General features: G+C 36.1%; 2 protein-coding genes across 2 annotated transcripts in view; both read left to right on the top strand.

Moving 5' to 3' along the window:
- The window catches only part of fig4 (FIG4 phosphoinositide 5-phosphatase), a 71,067-nt gene extending 63,659 nt beyond the window's left edge, over positions 1-7,408 (top strand). The window contains exons 23-24 of the mRNA XM_015376749.1: positions 1,405-1,479; positions 6,631-7,408. Of these exons, the coding sequence (XP_015232235.1) occupies positions 1,405-1,479; positions 6,631-6,808 (253 nt within the window). The 3' untranslated portion in view covers positions 6,809-7,408. The remainder of the gene's footprint in view (positions 1-1,404; positions 1,480-6,630) is intronic.
- A 7,108-nt stretch (positions 7,409-14,516) lies between these two features.
- Positions 14,517-16,823, top strand: gpr6 (G protein-coupled receptor 6). The gene is made up of 2 exons (XM_015376771.1): positions 14,517-14,683; positions 15,813-16,823. The coding sequence occupies exon 2, from the start codon at positions 15,822-15,824 to the stop codon at positions 16,821-16,823; it is 1,002 nt and encodes a 333-aa protein (XP_015232257.1). The 5' UTR covers positions 14,517-14,683; positions 15,813-15,821.
- The last annotated feature ends 3,619 nt before the right edge of the window (positions 16,824-20,442 follow it).

Raw genomic sequence — 20,442 nt, 5'->3', positions numbered from 1 at the left:
CAGAATAACACCTAATGAGGTTGATAATGAACTACTTTTATCTTTTCTAAATAGTATTTAACTATGGAAAAAAAATGCGGGTTCCACCAGTTTAGCCTTTATTTTTGCAATTCATTTATGTTCCAAAGTTTAGAGGAAGTGAAGACGTCAGGTTTTCTGACCATTACAAATGATTGTTTACTTACTGACCTAAATAATTAACTTATGTCTGGATAGAAGGTTCAGCAGGATTTTCAAAAGGTCTTATTATTAATCTTTAAGTCCCCACGACAGCTAAGGGCAAAACTAACAGTCAGTTACAATCCCCTCAGGATGGAAATAATCAATTTTGATAAATGGATGCGGTCAGATCTCCCCGGCTCTGTGCATCACACTCCTGACCCAAATGTTATTTATCCGCCATTGTCCCCTCATTCACTCTTCTACATGTTCTCTCTGTTGCATCTTATCCTTTCTCCCTGATTGCACCCAGCAGTGATGATAAATAGACCTCCACAGGCTCTGAAATTGAACATAACTATCTGTTCCTTGGAAGCAAACTGAATGTTTGATGATAGCTTTAATGATGTCTTTTTTGTCTGTGATGCCCTTTGAAGACTGAACTGTTAAATTAGTGATATATCATAAAATAAATACTGCCATATAAAGAAAAACCCAAAGGAGATGTGTGGGTTTTTTAGCTGTTGTATTTATACTCTTAGAAACCCAACTTAGTTCCCCTTAAATGGTGAAAGAATTGTAAGGTAAATGCGTTTTCTGGATGATTCAGTGGATTGCTCCCATCAGAGCTCAGTGAAAGCCAAACAGCTTTTGGCGGAGGAAGCCTTGAAGGATACAGTGGGAGATATGGGGCACCACAGGATGCTTTGTTCTCTAATACGTACATATTGCACACATTGCATCCCCTCACACTCTGTGTTTTACCCTCCAGACACTGTCAGAGATTTTTATTTTCCTTCTCACCTGGCTTTTATTGCAGACATGGTTGTGGTTGGAGTGAGTGGAGTAAATCCAAATTGCAGTGAAGAATGATATTCATATTCCTCGACCATAGCCGCTCATAATAAGAATAAAATTGCATTCATTATTGTAACTGGAAGTCACAACAGCCCTAAAGATGTTAGTGAGAGCCAGAGCTCCACTAATCAGTGTATTAATAAGAAAAGTCATACGCAAGAACAAGAAAAACCCCTTTTCTGTCAGACATTATTGTCTTCCAGATTGGAAAAGTTACCATTAGGGAAAATCTGGTAAGTAATTAGAAAAGGAGGGTTCCAAATAGATGAAGTTTGGTAGGAATGTAATATGAAACCGAAGTGTTGTTTGAAAACAATTTTAATTTTGGCTTATTTTAGAGGACCTTTTTTTATTAGTTTCTTTTTTTCTTCTTCTTTTCGTTTGCAGGTTTGCCCGTCTTGGCGAGAACCAGCACACAGTTGAGAAAACGGAACAAATAAACTCGGCTAACATCATTTGCTTGTAAGTAAAACATGGACCAATAAAAGCTACTAACATTGCCCCCCCCCAAAAAAAATTTCTAAATCATCCTGTAAAATGCATACCTAAATTAAATAAGATGCTGCTTAGTGGCAGTTTAACATGTTTTCACTGTCCCTAGTTTATATCATAAAAAGGTACTTTTCTGGTAAATAAGCTGAATGATCCTGTAGTTAATATTCTGTATTTCTGTGGGGATGTACAGTACAGGCATTTTCTTGTTTCAAATATTAATACTGTTGTAATTGGGGCTGGAGAGACAAAAGGGCAAATAATAATAAAAAACTAAAATAACAGAAAAGAACCTGGCAGCCATTTTGGTTTAGTAATGTACAAAAACAATATTTCAAAGAAGATTTGGAGGTTCTGATCTTCCTCATAAAAAGGGTTAAAAGGTAGTGATCAGCGTAATTGCCAATGTTAAACATAAGAGAATTAAAGCCTTTATGTGTGAACTGTCTTTAGAGTTAATATGATTAGAGATCATTCTGGTTGCATGCTCTCAAACACTTTATCTTCTGATTTGTCTCGACCCTGTAATATCTGTATAGATGCACACACATAATATGAAAACCCATAAATCATTTTAAGATATCCCTTAGTTTCCATGAAGATGGTCACATCAAACGTAAGTAATTTTTACTTCAATCTGTAATCCCTTTTTAACAACTTATTTTTTACAGATTTAATAAACAAATTTTCGTTCTAACAAAAACAATTAGAAGACACCAAATGCACCTTTAGCTCCTTTGACTGAAATAGATGAAGTGAAACGCTTCTGTTAACCGTCTATATATCAGTTCATGTATGGGCTATGAGGTGGAGTAGAGCCGGACAAATAAAAAGCAGATGGAAAAGTGGATAGAGTTTCCACTGATGCTTTTTTCACTACCCATACCGGCTTTTTTCTGCCTTGTTATAGCTATGAATATATGATCTACAAATGTCACGTTCTTATGTAAAGCCACACCTGATCCAGGAACAACATGAGGAGAGTCTTCTTGCTTCCTCCTTCCTTTTATAAGACATTCATTTATTTTTTAGCAGAGTTTGACACCACCTCAGGCTGTCAAAAGGGTTCATTGACTGTTAAAAATCCCTGACCATAAACCAATGAAGAATCTCTGAAAAAGAGATTGAAGTCGTTAACCCTGGGCTTCTTTAAAAGCTCAGTAGAGCCACGTTGCACTGATGCAGTCATTTGTGAAAAAGGAGTCCCAACCAAGTATTGCGTAAATTTAAGTTCCAGTTTGCAAAAAAAATGTATGTGAAAGAACATTTTTTTTAATTATTGCTAGGTTATATTCAAATTGTGTTATAAAATGAAGTTTGAATACAGAAAACTACATATTTGAATAAATAGTTGGTTTGAATTTGATTACTGGAATAAAACCTTTTTATTACCATAGTTTATTGAGATCCACATGGAAACTCACATACAGACAGGTGTATGTGCTGGTAACCAAACTGTCATGTTAGTTTTTTTGTCGTGAAGAATACATTTGAAATACTTATTCTCCCACCCCCCCACACACAAACACAAGTCTTCTTGGAAGAACAACAACTCTAGAAAGGCTCCTGCAAGGTTGCTGCCTGTGCGTTCTTACTGTACTTTATTTATTTATTTCATCCAATGCTATTCTCTCTCTTGTTGCACGTGTGATTTCAATGTGCAGCCATTGAAAAACACTTTCTTTTGATCTTCAAGACTGATATGTTTTCATAAAAAAAAAAAAAAGAAAGTATAGCTTCTGTGTCAACTTCCAGTTTCAAAACAGAACATCTGTACTTTTTTTCAGCTCAATTGAAAACCTGAAAGTGGTTGAAAATGTCTTCAAGAAGACATTTTCAACCAATCCTTACAAGAAAACTGTATATTTTTTATTATGTTTAAATGATTTCCCTCTAATTTATTAAAGTAGAAACATCTAACTCTGTGTTTTGTAAATCAGCTGATCAATCATTAAATTGTTTGTTTCATTAGTGGCAGAATTGTTCTAAAACAGATTAAGTGAATTTAAACCTATGGTTTTGCAAAAGGCCTCTGAATTCTTTGCTGTATTTAGTAGGCAAAGCCAACAGATGAGTCACAACTTGACTACCTAATATGTATTTCCTGACCTTGTTGAAATCTCAGAGGGAGACAATTTAGATTTGGCAGCTGTATAATTCTACCGAAGCAGAGGTTTCAGCTTTGTCTCCTTGGCTGCTGAAACAGCTGAGTGTTTTTTAAGCTAGTGCCACTCTAAGAAGCAGTAGCAACATGAAAACTGTTTACCTACCTTTGGAACCATCTGTGTCATCTGTTTAAAACAATAAACTTCATTAAAATGTATTAATGTTTTACCTCATGCACAAAAAGAAAGGCTTAACTGTGAAGTGAATTATATAGTTTAAACAAAGAAAAATACTAGAAAGCGAGGAGACCTGTATGCCTCATTATTCTGCAACCCCTAAAAGAAAGGGGTAGAAATGAAGCCTGTGTTTGTGTATTATTGTTTGTGCATGTAGACATGTAGACTTTTTTTCAGTTAGATTAAGCTGAAAAAAGGGAGTTTTCCTCTCTACTGTCGCTACAAGCATGCTTATTGTGAGGGATTGCCTTTGAGTCAATGAGTCGATGCAATCAACTAGTTTTCCTTAGATAGAAAACTTTGAATCAGTTTGACTGTATGATCTGGTTGAATTGTCCCTGCAAATTGCCTTGATATGACGTGTTGTAAACTGGCGCTATATAAATAAACTGAATTGAAACTGAATTAAATTAACAAACACATTTGATTTTAATTGACAGTATTTCACCTGACTTTTCAAAAAATATTGCAAAAAGCATATCTTATTATTTTTCACAGTTAACAGCATATGAATACTTTTCTAAGTTGCTGTGTTATTGTAGTATTGCTGTTTTTCTGATGGGAATACTACCAGCTTCACTTATAAACATGGGTATCAATTTCTCAATAGCGACAACCACAACTTGGCTTTTGGATGTGCAATAATTTAATCACCTTGTACATTTCAGAGCAGGTTAAACAAAATAGAAAATAGGCAGATGTTCTGGATATTCAACATTTAAAAAAGAACTTTAACAGGAATACATAAAAGAAATTCACATGGCAGTCTTTTTATATATATATATATATATATATATATATATATATATATATATATATATATATCTGTGCTGCACTTCTACGTTGCCTTATGAGTATAAATGCCGCTTGTGTACTGTAGAAGCACGTTTATGCACATAGTAGGAGTTAACCCTGAAAGACGAAGGTTTTCCAGACATCTCTGAGTAAATCTGTAGAAGTCAGAGGTTGATGTATTCATAAATTGTTGAAAGGCCAGGTCAATTTAAAAATTTTTTTTTTATAATTGAATGTTTTTATGTGCATTGTTTGACTTCCTAAAGACTTGAACACGTGTGGTTAGGAAAAGCATTGATGCTGATCTGCAGATTGCTTAATAATATCATCTTTTAGTTATCAGAAAGATCAAGGGTAAAAAAAAATATAAACTGAATCTACTGGAGATGATTTAAATATGTCCTTTTAGCCTCTTTGATGCATCTTTTCAAAAAGCAAGTTTTGAGTAAGAAGCAGGTTTCAAAGCCCCTTTCTCCCAACCCCCACCCCCACCCCCCTCCAGCCTTGCAGCTTCCATCGGCAGTCCCCTTGTCAGGTCCACAGGTTGTGACAGGTGTGCTGGTTGTTGCGCAACAGAGCTATTCTAAGTTGTTATAGAACCACGAACGTGTGGCTCCTGTTAGGGGCCCGTTATTCATTCACCTCCCTCTGTGCAGTTCCTCTATTGATCCATCAGGAATAGGCAACGCTGACTCAATTGATGGAGATAAAAGTGGAAACGATATGAATGTTGTGGCCAATTCCTGTCGAGATGCATTACAAAGATGATGATATGATTTTCCTTTCTCACTGATAGTCACTGATGAGGATTACAGCGCAGTGTGAGATAACATGTGGTGGACAAAAACACTAAATATGATTCACTGTGGGAGCTCCTGGTAAAATCATTAATTTTGTTGTTTCTTCGCATAGAAAATATATCTAGAAAATATTTAAATTTAGCTCTTGTAGCTTTTTTGTGCTCCACCTGCACATTTCTTTATATTTTTTTTTTGTTAACACTACACCGATTAATAACAGATTAATAACTGTCATTTATTTTAATTTAATGAAATCTGTAACAAAATCTGTAACAAAACTTCCACAAATTACACAACTAAGACCATTGAACCTTAGAACATTGCTTATCCGAATATATATATTTTTTTTCCATTTTATCAAGTTATTTATGCTTGTTAAACTTTTAATATAAAATCAATAAAAAAGCTGTAGATTAATAGACAGTTCCTATCAGAAAAATAGTACAAACGTAAACATATCACCAGAATGATTGACAATTAGCAGGACAACTTTTTTGATGAAAGAACATGCTCCACTATACCTTTAAAGAAAGCAGATTGACCATTCAGTATAATATTAATTACTGTCTCATCTTATTTTGATGGATTACCTTTCAAGTAAAATCTGTGGTTAATTTTGTCTTTAATCGGCCCTTTGATACCAACATCAACCTGATTATTTGTTCTTAATTCCTGAAAGTTGTTGCCCCTGGTCTTTTGAACAGCACAAAGGCGTGCTTTAGTGTCTACCTGTCTGCCTTTTGACATTAGAAAACTCACCACCAGCAAGGTACTGTTATACCTCAACTTTTATTTATTTATTTTTGTTCTACTTGTGTGTGATTTCCAGCTGCTGTCGTACCAAATGAGTGAACCATCCGACAAGAAGCTTGTTAATCCACTGTTTGGACGGAGACACATGGTTTAGTTTCTAGGAAAACATCTAATATTCTGCCCGTCCCAACAGTCCCCCTGCTTCCATCTCGCTTTTATTATCAGCTTTGCCATTAACTACTGCTTTGAACATGTGCTTTTCAAATAGGATTTTTTTATTTATTTTTTTGCACAAAAAAATAGTTATTTTGCCTCAGTCTATATTTAGCTGCAAATGTAGAGAGGAATTTTTTTTTTCCTGAGTAAGTCTCTTACTGCTACATGATTGGTCTGACAGGTTGCTTTTTATGTTCTTTGTACTCTACTTTTAGAGAACCAGTGTCACGCTTCAAGGATGACAGCATCTACGCCGTCTCTCTTCCTCAGGTGGACAGAGTTAGCCACGAAACGTTCAAGAGTCATGTGATGGTGGGTCAGGGTCAGGTGAGGGCGCTGTGCAGGGACGACATGCTGATGTACAGGGAGTACGTGAAGAACAGATACATGTAAAACCCAGATCACGACAACTGGAACGCTACAAAGGCTCTGACTTTTTGGTGAACTAAATGTTTTCTCTTGTAGCTGGTGTCAGAGTGTAAGGTATATACATCTCTCTTGTTAATGATGTATAGAAGGCCTTTATGCTGCTGAATTTGGTGATAAAAAATAAAGTCAGAAAACGCCTTTTTTTTTATATAATCTGTTTTAATAGATTTTGTTGTTTTATTTATATTAACCTGCTTTACAAGTCTACATCTAAGGAGCCCTTTAGTTGTTTTTTGCAGTGTCTTTGTTTTAATCAGATATTTATTTTGCAGTAGCTAAATATTGAGCAAATATGAATTTTTCAAATTGATTCTGAATCTCATTGAGTGCTTGCAGCGTCTCGTCCATCCTAATGTCTCCATTGGCGTTAATTGCAAGAGCTGCAAGAAGCAGAAAAATGATTAATCTCTGTTGAATCTTTTTTCTTTCTTTTTTTAAAGTTTTATTGTGTTTTATCATTTTTTAAAATGCCTGTTTATTTTTTATATATATATTTGAAGATTTATCTGTTTTTCACCATATAAGGTAATGTTCACCAAGAACAATGGAACTACAGTGACTTACAATGTTGTTCTCTGTTTTGTTTTTGTATAAACATATTAAGGATATGTATGGAAATAAATTAAAACACGTTTTTATCAAAACTAAATTAAGTAATTTTACCTTTAACTGTTTTTTTTTTTTTTCATACAACATTCACCGCACAGAGTAGCATTAAACATACCTGTAAACTTCACCATTCTGACCAAAACTGTTGACAGTTACCTTCATGCTACCTTCGATGAAGTCATCAGATCTTCCTCGATATTTTGTGCTAATGTAAGAATTATAAAGCTGTTAGGATCAATAAAATGAAAAACCTTTAATAAAGTTTAAGTACATAAACACCTTGAAAGTTTACATACCATCCATCAAAGACTGAAAAAAATGAGCTGCCAGTAAAATATACTGTATATGTGTGTATATATATATATATATATATATATATATATATATTAACAAGTAAACAGGCCTGATGGAGCTCCTACACTTATATTCTGTTGAGCAGCACTTTGAGGCAACTATTGAAATGTTCAGTCAGACTTCTGCACCTGTTGACAGGTATGTTGGTTCACTGCTCATGAGCAAGGTAGTCGAAATCATCTGGGAGAGTTTGTTTTTAAGACTTTTTTTAAAATTCAAAATTAAGTTTAATTTAGTAAAAAAATGTTTTCCTTTTTTTCAGTTTTGCATTACTTAAATCACTAGTGTGAATTTACAATTTTCTTTAATGGCGGGTTATGCAAACTTTCAAGCATAAATGACGAATAGCTGTTAAATTAATAATTTTTTTAAAGATGGTGATCAAGCCAGTCTTGGCGTGTTTGGAAAATTTCTGTCCTCAAAGAGTAAAGTGTGTGTGCAATAATAGCCATTTGTTTGGCCTTGGCAGGACTCTTTTCTAGCATATGACCCCAAGACCCTCTGTTTGAAAACTACAGATTCTTACATATTTTCAAAAGTTTCCCTAAAACACATTACCAGTATTCAGACAATCAAAATTATTCCAATAAATTACCATTATTTTATATATTCCGATGGAGATTAATATATTTGATAAGGTTCGGTGTTCATTCTCTTTTTATGTCTTGTTAGCTAATCAACCTTTATATTAATGTGATAATTATCTTATTATTATTGATTCTTTTAGGAATGTATTTTAACATCTTATCAAGTTTAAAATTGAAGCTCTCATATTGTGATGTCCTTCTCTCTGCAAAAGATAATGCATGCTTCAGTGAGACATTGTCCCTGTCCAATTTGCAACACATTATGTTGTACCTTTCATGCAGCATTTTTAAGTGTTAATTTCCCCACACTATTAGTTCCTTATCCGCTTTCACGTTCTTATTGCCTTACACCTTGTTCCCTCTCCCCTCACACTCTTTCAGCTCTCAGCTTTCAAACACAGGTGTCAGAAAATGTGAAATGTTCCCTGTTGTAAACATTCAGCCGTCATTCAGACTGACCACCGGCAACTGCATTAGTGCCACGTGAGAGTGAGAGAGGAGGAGCAGAGAAGAGCATGGCTTTGGATGTGATCTACTAAATGAAAAGATTTACTTCTTCATTTCTGAAATTAAAATGTTAGAGGAATGGGAAAAAGAATAGTTGATCTGCATTCCAAATCACTGAAGGATGTTTAATTGCGATGAGCAAAGATTGAGTTACTGATGTCAGTAATCCAGTAATGACATGTTTCACCTGAAGTGACAAGAGCCTCTTGGTGGACTGAGAAGGCTTCTCCTTCCTCGGCGGAGATCTTTCAATGACTTTGGGTTGCGTCACAATCACAGGTTTCTCATGGATTCTTTGTTTGCTGCGAAGCAGTGATGTGATGGTGCATGCAACACCTTGGGTGTGACGCCATAACTCACACCATATTGTCTCCATTATCTGGGTATTAGATAAGGGACACATATCCAATTTCTTTCTCTAAACTGGTCTTCGAATACTAAAGCAGAAGCAAGGCACTGAATATTGTCAACACATTGATTTGAAACAAATATAGAAATACTTTTAATCTAAAAAATATATATATATATAAATATTAGCAAGATTATAAACATATCAGCTGTAAATTGTTCATGTTTCTTTTTAAAAAGGCTGCTTGAGAGGTTATCAATGGCACACAGCAAAATATATAAATCTAAATAAGTAAATTTTCCTTTAAAAAAGGGCATTTTTTAGGCAGGTAAGTGAGTCACTTTTTCAATGGATCAAGAAAATTCACATTTAAAATAAAAAAACATTGCATTGTCTTATTTCAAGTGCATATCTAATTCGAATAGTATTACATAATATGCAAATTATTTTATTTTAAGGGCAAAATACTCATTCTATAGGCAGATCATATTATTTACTATTAAATTTAAGGATAAATACACTAAATGTAAGAAATTTTGACTTTTTTCTAGATCTTTTTGTAGTGAATGAATCTCCTGTGAAATGTTAAGTAAATTTTTCTTTAAATAAGTGTATTTTCTTTTGATTTGAGGAGGTAACAAAGACAAATGCCCAATAGAATTTGATGATTAATGTTTCAAAAAAAAAAATCTCTTAGTCTTATTTCTAATATCTAATTGTCTAATTTTAATTTTCTTATTTTATGGGCAAACATAATTATTCCATTGGCAGATCACCTTGTTCATCTATAATAATAATAATAATTCATTTAATTTATACTGCACTTTTCACCAAAAAGGCCTCAAAGTGCTACAAAAAAAGCATTTAAAAAAGCATTCAAAAAGAAATACAAAGAAATAAAATAAATTTAAAATATATATATATATAATGAAAGAAAAATATAAAACAAAATAATAAAAGCTGTTTTAAAAGAGAAAAAAGAAACATCTAAGGGGGACCAAAAGTTTTGCTAAAAAGAAATGTTTTAAGGCCTGTTCAAAGTATGTAAAAAATATCCTTATTTTAAGCTCTTTTTATGCCTAAGATTTGGTGACTTTATCATAGTGGAAAAACTACAATTTCTGTCAGCATCCAGGAGACCAAGGAAAGGAGACCAAGCGTTGGTGGAGAAGCTTGTTCAAAGTAAACTGTTGATTACTCTGGAAAAGCAATAATAAAACATAGAATGTTGTAGTGGGATTTTACCTTAGTTGGCATGACTGTAAGAAACTGCTGCATGAGTCTGTTTGTGTACATGTTGAACTCTTTGACTATGAAACAGAACACTTGTGTAACCTTCTACACCATCTAATTCAACAATGTTTTTCAAAGAGAATCTGGGTCACAATTACTTCTTCGGGTAAAGAAAAGATCTTTGACATCGGTTTACTCAATTGCAACCCATTGGATCTCGTTTAAACACTAAAAAGACAAGGATTCCCTGAAAGCTTCAGGTCTTTATTCAAGGACATTTAAATAAAAGACTTTTAAGGATTTTTCTACCTATAACAATTAAACAATTATGTTTGTATTTTAATCTCAAGTTTGATTTCCTACATATTTTTTGTTTGCATAAAATTGTTAAAAATATGTCAAAGTGAAGACAAATTTTAGCATTAAAGGTATAGTGGAGAATGTTCTTTTTCCGGGTGGATCATCAAAATAAGTGGTCCACATGAAGGCAGCATTAGTTTGTGAACTGCTGCAAACAAACTGTCCCTCAAGCACAATAAACTCCTACAATTCAGTTACTATTGATGCTATAGGTATATCAAAGTTATAATGGAGGATGTTCTTTTTCTGGGTGGATCTTAAAAATAAGTGGTCCTCCTAACTGTCAATCATTCTGGTGATATGCTTACGTAAGACCGTCCCACATGCTCATCCCAACTTTCACCTAAATGGTGGTGAGTCTGACATTGGAAAAAATGCAAATCTTCTTTTGGAAAGTATGCTTGTATGAGCGATGCAAACAGCAACTTTTAAACAGAGCGTGCACGAGGAGAAATGGGTTTGTGCACACTCTTGCATGCTTTTAACAGGCGTCCCTCTCGGGAGTGGGTACCAGGTTGTTTATGTGCATATTTGTTTTTTTTTTAGAGGAGAGGGCGGGTCTTTCCAAAAATGCGCTAAAATTCTCCACTATACTTTTAACACCTTTAAGGTAACAAGTTAGTAGGTTTCTGATTTCCTTCCTTACAAAGATGGATATTTTTTCATTTTGTCACTTTACAGCCACAAACTGGTCTGTAACAGTGAGGTTAAAGGAATTTGGATGCAAAAGGATTTTTAAAAGTTTTGTCACCCTCATTTTCTTGTATGGATGTTGCTCTGCTGGAAGGCTGCATGTGTTTTGCAGCCTCTGACAGGCTCTGGCAGTCGTGAATTCCATTTTCCCATCAACAAGAACTTTCATGAATTGCTTTCTTGCCACTTTTCCATAAAAAGTCCAAATTTGTGAAGTTCGTGGCTAATGGTTATCAGTCCTGTTGAAAGTTTCTACTGATTGAGCTGCTGATTTCTGTAGTGCCTCCAGAGTTTTCTTGGGCTTCTTAACTGCTCCTGTAAGTAATGTTCTCCTCAGCCAACCTGTCAGTTAAGCTGACTGGTCATGTCTTTGCAGGTTTAAGTTTAGGTAAGGCCAAAGTATTTCTATTTTCAGGGGAAGAATTAAAGAATAATGCTCAAGTTGTTCAGGGTTTGAGATGTTGTTTTAGAACCTGACCCTGTTTTTACAGTATATTCACATCCTGAGCTGTTCAATTGGTTCCTTGTTCATGATGAGTTCTGATTGTACACTAATGTATGTATCTTCAACAATCTTCTTTGGCAATTACACAGATTTCCCTCCACTTGTGTAAAAAAATAAAACTTTAACACTGCTTACCTGCTGCTAGTACTCACATTAATCAAGCTTGTTTACAATTGCCTATTCGGGAGAACTCAGGTCAGGATGACATTTGCATACTTATCGCAGAACAGTGGGTCAGGCATCATTATGCGATGACATGACATCTCTTGTGAAATTGTGTGAGTTACACTTTGTTTTTCATAAAGTACAATTGCTTTTATTTTGTGAGAAGTAGGTCCTTCTAAAATTAAGTGTTACTTCTTTGTTGTGTCTCCATTTAGTTATGAGAGACAAGTTTTTGTTTTGCTACCAAGCCATACTGCCTCCCTCTGCCTTGTGTAATTTTTACATTAGAACCGTTCACCCATAAGTATTTAGGGATAAATCCACACCTGTGCTTTGAGTTGTCTCTTTATTTAAATGTTATTTGGGAGCAGGCCGGTCTCTTAGTATTGACCTTTTCACTGCCTATTAGCGATATGCTTGAATTTTGCTTTTGTTTATCGCTGTAACTGCATTCCTGAATTGAGGGGTGAGTCACTGCCTTGTGTTTGCTTAGACAGGTGTTTACCCCCCTTTGTAGTTGTGCTGTTTCTTTTTTACACACTTTTGACAGTTGAGGCTCATTTCCCAAAGGAAGGATCTCTTGAGCAAAGGTAGGCTTTTACCGTAAAGGTCCCTATTTGTCTGTAATGGCAGACGTCTCATTATCCTGAAACCTCTCACAGAACACATGGGTGTTGGTGAATAAATGCAAGCAGCTACAGATATATTCAAGAAGCTTGTTACAGGCTGGCCTCTCTAGCAGAGGTTGAATATTTGGATCGAGCAGTTAAGTGTAATAATAGTCTAACCAGGCAGATAAAAATGACTCATGAATTTGTTCTATTTTGTTTGCATGGTCTCTTCTCGTCTCTTTGATATAGAATACTAGCCACTTCATGCCACTGCTAAACTCATGAATAACGACTCCCCTATTTCTGCAACCCCCAAGCTCAGACATAGACTGACTAAACAATAGTTACCAGGAAACCAAAGCTGGTTTCCATATTGCTTTACTGCTGTTGAGACTCTCCTTCCGTCCCTTCTATTTGCATTCTGCATTTAAACAGAACCAAACACAAACTGCTTAGCTTTAACAGAAGCAAAGTGGAAGCAAATTCTGCAGTTTGAATTTTTGTGTTATATTTTCAAATGATCTTACTACAAGCAGATGTCTGGTATTTTGGTTGTAATCCAGTGAAACGTTTATCTGAGTTCCTTTAAAATAATTATAATTACAATATAATTACAATTCAAAGGGTATTTTTTTTTGCCTTATTCCTACTAAACAAAATGTATCCAGAGTCTCAAAACGTATGTAAGGTTGAAAGACATGCTTGTTATATATAAAACAATTTGATACTGTTTAGAAAACTGGGAGAGAAAAAAAATAGTAAGATGTGTGACTCACAGATAGCAAAAGCTGGCTAGACAGGCAGGTATCCCAAGCAGACACCCCTCTCAATGAAAGAACAACAAAAATAGTTAAGATGTCTACAAGCTTGATAACTGTGAGCCAGCAAGTTAAAGTGTGGACGTGTAAAGAAGATAACACAAAAGCCAGGCCGTATAACCTTCTTTTCATTTCCAACAATAAATGGCTTGCAATGACAGAAACACGATAACATGTATACCTATCTAAATAAGTACAATTTATTTATAAAGCACTTTTCACAGATAAAACACATGGGTATATATCACATACAGGAAATGTACAAAAGTATAAAATCCACTATGCAAAGTTTTCTTTAAAAATTTTCGGTTGACTTTAAAAATTGACCACGCAGTCAACCATACAGAGGGACGGAGGCAGCCCTGGAGCTACAGCCTTACAGGATAGATCTCCCTGAGTTTTAAAAAACTTTATTCTTACAACTTATACCACTAACTTTAGAATCAATACAGTAAGTGACTGTGAGGTTTTTAAATTTTTTGTTTTAAAATGGTAGTTAGACAGAATATGAGCAGTCTGAGCTATTCTGTGTCTTTTGGCATGCTTTTTTTCAGAAGTAGTACATTTTTAGGTTACCAAACCAAATGTGTTTCCAAAGATTTTGCTTTTCTCACAAGCAGAATAAGGTTCCCAAAATCAGTAACAGAGTTTGCTTTGCAGCAAACCTGCCTGTAGCTTTTCTACAAAGCTGTTTGCTGGATTAATGTAACGGATGGACAAAGAGCCTTGCACTTTTCTCTCTCTCTCTCACTCTCCCCCTCCCCGCACTGTCCCTGCAGTTTAAAGCGTTCCTCACATGACTCTGTCATGCCCTGTCTACTCCTCCTCATCCACACCCGCCTCCTTACATTCACCTCTCTCCATCAAGCTGAACAGCAGCCAATGCTTCACGGTGCTCCTGCCCTGGGTGTTTGTCCCATGCCTGGGAAGCACAATAAGATTAAAGGCTTCACCTGAGAGGAACCAAAGGACCATTTTTTCCCCATATTTTTATGATCTAAGGTTCAGCTTGAGTGAAAATTCCACTTCATACATCTTTGTTGAAAAGGTAGGTTGTCTAAACTTTAAATAAAAAAGTGGATTTAAAAAAATATATATCATTAGGTTTCATTTCTGTTTTATTGTTGTTTTTTAGAGCGTTACTATAAATGTAATCCTTTAAATCACAATATGTATAGGAAACCCAGCAGAAGTAGTAAATTGGGATTATTTTTTCATTATTCAAATGAAACAAGGATGTTTTTATTACTATTGCAGCAATAACCACTACAGCACAGACTGCGTATTTAAATATTTAGAATATTGTTACTAGCTGAAATGTTGCTGGACTTTTTGAGACACGATGCTTTCAGGACCAAGGACAGTTCTTTTGCTTTTGTACTCTATGTACAGAAGTCCCAAGTTTGAATATACTTCTTAACTGTTTAACCTCTTAACAGCTTTCAACAACAATAGTACAAATATACATGAAGATGTTTTGTCAAATATAAAAGATTTGGTCGAATAATTTACTAGAATGCATAATAATAAATTATGTTCAGCTATATGTCTCATAGTGATAGGGTTTAAGTTTGTTTCTTACTGAAAACATTTAGGAGCTTTTGATCATAGATTAAATGTAGAGAGCAGCAAAAAAACTGTTAAAACTCTTGAAGGTTGATTTGAGTGTTCAAGACTGAAAAACCTCTGATCCTACTGTAACTGGAGGACTTGTTTAGCTAAAAATGTTCTTGTTTTCAATATATGTTGTTAGGTTATTGTGCTCTGTTACATGTATTATTTTACAAAAGTTAAATGACTGAAAAAGTTAGTAAACCAACGCAGCAGGCTGAGCCTCCTCATATAACCTTATTTATTAACTTGCATTATTTAATCAGCATAATTTTACAGTAGTGAATTTGAAGAAGAATCAACCTGGATTTTATATTATATCATTTGAGTAATTATGAATGCTTGTATTGACTGTGTATTTCTGGTTATAACTTAGAGATTTGTCTTTCAAAGTGTGCTGAGTTGACATTTGTTATGAATTAACAACAGCAATGTTCAAATTCCTAGACAAGTTTTGTCCTTTTTTAGCAGAATTAGTCATTTACAGCCCTGCATAGTATTAGCTAAAGGTTTATTTATGATAAAATGTTTCAGTCTGTCCTAAAATCTATCTTGCTCTTTGACAGTGTGTAGCTATGAACGAGTCACTGGTTGTGAATGACTCCTCTGCAGCTACAGAACCTGTCCCATGGATGGAGGCTGAATCCCTGGACCAACACAACAGCAGCATAGAGTTTTCCACCGCTCCATTAGAATTTCCTATCAACCCATGGGACATCATGCTGTGCATGTCAGGCACCGTTATCGCCTGTGAGAATGCTATTGTGGTAGCAATCATCTTCTACACTCCCACACTAAGGACTCCCATGTTTGTGCTAATTGGGAGCCTGGCCACAGCAGACCTGCTGGCTGGCATGGGATTAATCCTGAACTTTGTGTTCCAGTATGTGATTTCTTCTGAGACCATCAGCCTCATCACTGTTGGCTTTCTAGTGACATCCTTCACTGCATCCATCAGCAGCCTTCTAGCTATCACTGTGGACCGATACTTCTCCCTTTACAATGCCCTCACATATTTCTCAGACAAGACTTTGCAGTATGTGCATCTGATGCTAATCGTGACCTGGGGGGTGTCTCTGCTGCTGGGTCTGCTGCCAGTGCTGGGCTGGAACTGCCTGCATGAGCCAGCCTCATGCAGCATTGTCCGCCCCTTGACCCGAAGCAATGTCATGCTCCTAGCCACTTCTTTCTTTGCCATATTCGTGCTCATGCTGACCCTTTATTTTAAGATTTGCAAGATCGTATGCCGACATGCCCACCAGATCGCCCTGCAGCAGCACTTTTTTGCCACGTCCCATTATGTTGCCACCAAAAAGGGGGTGTCCACATTGGCCATCATCTTGGGGACCTTTGGCGCCAGCTGGCTCCCCTTTGCCATCTACTGCCTTGTAGGTGAGAGGGAGTATCCATCTGTGTACACCTATGCTACACTGCTGCCTGCAACCTATAACTCTATGATCAACCCCATTATCTACGCCTACAGAAACACAGAGATCCAGCGCTCTATATACATGCTTTTGTGTGGCTGCTTTCAGGCTAATGGGTCCTATCGGTCTCGGTCCCCAAGTGAAGTCTAAAAAGGTGCTTCTGGTGCGTGTGGAAGGATTTGGTTTGTGTGTGCATGTGTGTGTGTGAGTGTTTAGGGGTGTGTTTTTAGAAAAGAGAGAGCAAAAAAAAACAAAACAGACAATTGGCTTATAGCCGACTGTGAATGCTTTTCAAACACAAACGGGGCATGGATACTGTACCTGCACTTTAATATGTCTCAACACAAGTTCCAAGGAGAGGTTAGAAATGCAGTGAACAAGAATTCTTGTTATTAAAAAGGACAACAAATATGTGAATGTATTTAACTGAGGAATTAAAGAGGAATGGAAAATTAAATTTGCACTTTATTAAGTGTTTTTGTTTTTGATACCAAAGCAGTATTGTTCAACTTTGGATGTGTTTGAGCCTGTGTTCATCATGTGCCATGGTTTTTCTATTTTGTATCGTGTTGTCTTATAAGTCCATTTTGTATCACACAAATAAAGGAATAACGTTCTACTTTCTTGCCTTTCTGTGTCCTCACTGATGACAATTTCTTCTCTTCCCTGTGATCTGTTTTTATTTATTTTTGTTAGGTGGTTCTGTTTGAATAGGCTTATAGCCTACTATAAAGGCAAGTCCTGATAAATAAATTAAAATTAAACCCAGATACATTTATATCATTTGCTCACGGGGCATGTGTGTGAAGTTTCTACTTAAATTTATGAGCTATGATTCAATCTACATACCCTTCAAATACAACAATAATCATTTTGGCTGTCTCTGTAACTCTTCCTATCTCTTCAGAACGGAGTTATGACTCAGGAGCAAAGCAGCAGCAGGCACATGCCTCTGTGTGTGACAAAGTAAGGCCAGCAATGATTATAAGCTTTATGCCAGTTCTCTGCAGCCAAAAACATGATAGTTTATCTGGTAAGGTGTTTAGGCTGGTAGAAGTCAGTTATCGGTGTGCCAAAGAGAAGCAAAGGCAATGTTTTACATGATAAATGTTTTTATTAGTTTTTTTTCCCAGCTTTTATTGTCATTACACTGTCACGTACGTCAAGTACAAAGCCTGGAAATGAACTATCTGCATTTAACCCATCCCCTTGGGGAGCAGTGGGCTGCTGTAATGCGGCACGCGGGGAGCAGTGTGGGGTCAAGGGTCTTTGCTCAGGGACCCAGGGTGGCAGTGGGCTTGAACTCAGAACCTCTGGTTTCCTTGCACCTTAACCACTAGGCCAACTTGCACTTTATTTACTTTCATTTTTGTTTACTACTTTTATTTTGATATCACTAGTATGTAGGGTCCAGCTGTACATAATTGAATCTCTGTATAAATCCAGCTGTTCTTTGATTGCCTGGAAGTTTTATTAAGGAACATCGGTGAAGAAATTGCATCTTAAAGACCAAGAAACATAAAATTAATGTTAGGGTTAAAGCTCTGAAGATGTTTAAAACACCATTATATCCTAACATAATGTCCAAAATCTCGTGATTGGAGGAGATCCACAGTGCCTGGTCTGTTCTGAACAAAACATCCAAACAAATGGAATCAAACTGGCATCACACACGATTTTAAAACAGAAACTATTGCTGTATGCTGTATTTAAACTCAGACTTCATAATGCAATTATTCATATAGCACCAGTTTTATCCTTATGTATGCCAAACAGAAAAAGGTTTGGTTGGCAATAAATTAAGTACAGTTGCAAAATCTACTTTTTTTTATTGTTTTACCTCATTTTTAGACAATATCACCTCTGCACAAATGGATGTACAATAGTCTTTTGAGAGATTTAGAGCATTTTAATTATTTTTAGGTTGTGAGTCACAGTGATTTAAAACCAAAAACTCCACTGACACAAAATCTGGCACCTGCTCATTCAAGCTGTTTCAACAAGGATTTGTGAAAACCGTGTCTGTTGTGTATGATGGGTTGCTCAGATTCAAGCTGCAAGAAAATAGTTCACTTGGACAGAAGAAAGGAAGGCTTTCAAAAGAGTCAATACCAGAAATTACAGAGCTGAGCAACAATCCTATGGTAAATGTCAAGGAATCCTTATTGGTCTTTTAACAGTAGTCATTATCAGTACAATATTTGGGGGACATGCAGTTTAAGGCTCCCTGTTGAAAAACTGGTCAAAGCTCAACCAAAGTCTTTAGGATCTAATGCTATATGATAAATAATAATTGAACATCATTGATCTCACAATAGAGAAATTAACTTTCTCCCTTTAACCCATTCCCTTGGGGAACAGTTGGCTGCCACAGTGCAGCGCAATCAGGGGTGAAGGGTCTTGCTCAGGAACCCAGAGTGCAGGCTGTGGGGATTGAACCGGGTACTTGCAACCTTTTCAGAGCGCTAGTGCACTGCTCTAACCACTAGGCCAATACTCACCCACTGTATTTAGAGATAATAAGAGGTCAGCTCAAATCAATGTTTTAATTTACTGACAGAACTACCTGCAACTCTACATGAGTTGATATGTCATAATAATAGTGATGTTTATATATGTATATAAATATGTAGAGCCCTACTTCCCTATTACTGCAAGGGATATTTGGAAAAACTAAATGAGATAATTTATGCGCCTTAAATATCTAAAGTAGGAATTTCTTCCAAAACAGGCATTTTTATTTGAAGAAAACAAAATGTATTGGTCATAAGGTATTATTGGATCGACTGGTTCTGGGCCCCGCTCTACCCTGAGACATTTGACCAAGATTATCCCCGGTGTCGGTCAGGGTGGTCAATTGTAGCAAGAGATTGGTAGTGGTTTAAACATGGTGGTGCACTAGTGCACACAGGGAATAAAGACATGAGACCTCAGTAGGGAAGACCTGGGCTGGTCAACCCCCTATAATGCCCTTGTATGAATCAGAGCAGAAACTATGAGCTTGGCTTTTTCCTCCAACACCACCGCCTAACCTCGTAGATTGGCTCCTGAAGACTGGTCAAATTTTAATATAAACACATTTCTAAAACTCTGTGAAAACATACCTAGTAGAGCTGAAACTACTACAACTGTATAGGTGGAGATGTCATATTATTCAACCTATTAGCAAGCATCTCACTGAAGTATTTTTAAATTGTGCTTGAAGGGCTAATTCCATTTTATTGTTTTACATTTTGCCTTTGATGTTCTTTTTTTGCCTCATGCAGCCTGCTGTTTCAATAGCCAGCAATAACAAAACTCTCTTTTGGGCCATCAGCTGAAATATATTGGTGAAGATTTTCAGTCATCCAGGTCTTGGTCAAGCTTGAAAGGTTCAGTTTAGGCAATATAGGCAAACTTCACGTCCAGTTGCCTAAACTGAACCTTTCAAGCATCCGCCGTAATATTCTCCAGTTGTAAAGCTGCTTTCAGTCAGTTTGTGCCAGAACATAAAATGGGAGAAAGGTGAGAGATCCTGGAGGCCACTAATGGACCACACACTAAGGCCTGGCCACTTTGAGAGGAGACTGTTTGCTCACTTAGTTTTTTTTCTTCACCTCAACAGATGTCACTTTGATCACCCACCAAATCGGGCAAAAATAGCTCCTTTACAGTGCTATAAAAGTAACCAGTGGAACCGGCTGCTGTGTAAATGCAGTGACTTGTTAAACATGTTAAATCATTTTTCTAAATATAGTCTTTGTTACTACAAAGGGTCATAGTTTTAAAT

This window comes from Cyprinodon variegatus, unplaced genomic scaffold (assembly GCF_000732505.1).
Source record: "Cyprinodon variegatus isolate N-32 unplaced genomic scaffold, C_variegatus-1.0 Scaffold141, whole genome shotgun sequence".
Classification (NCBI taxonomy): domain Eukaryota; kingdom Metazoa; phylum Chordata; class Actinopteri; order Cyprinodontiformes; family Cyprinodontidae; genus Cyprinodon; species Cyprinodon variegatus.
Note: the sequence above shows the minus strand (reverse complement) of the source record. Positions and strands in the feature narration are given on the sequence as shown.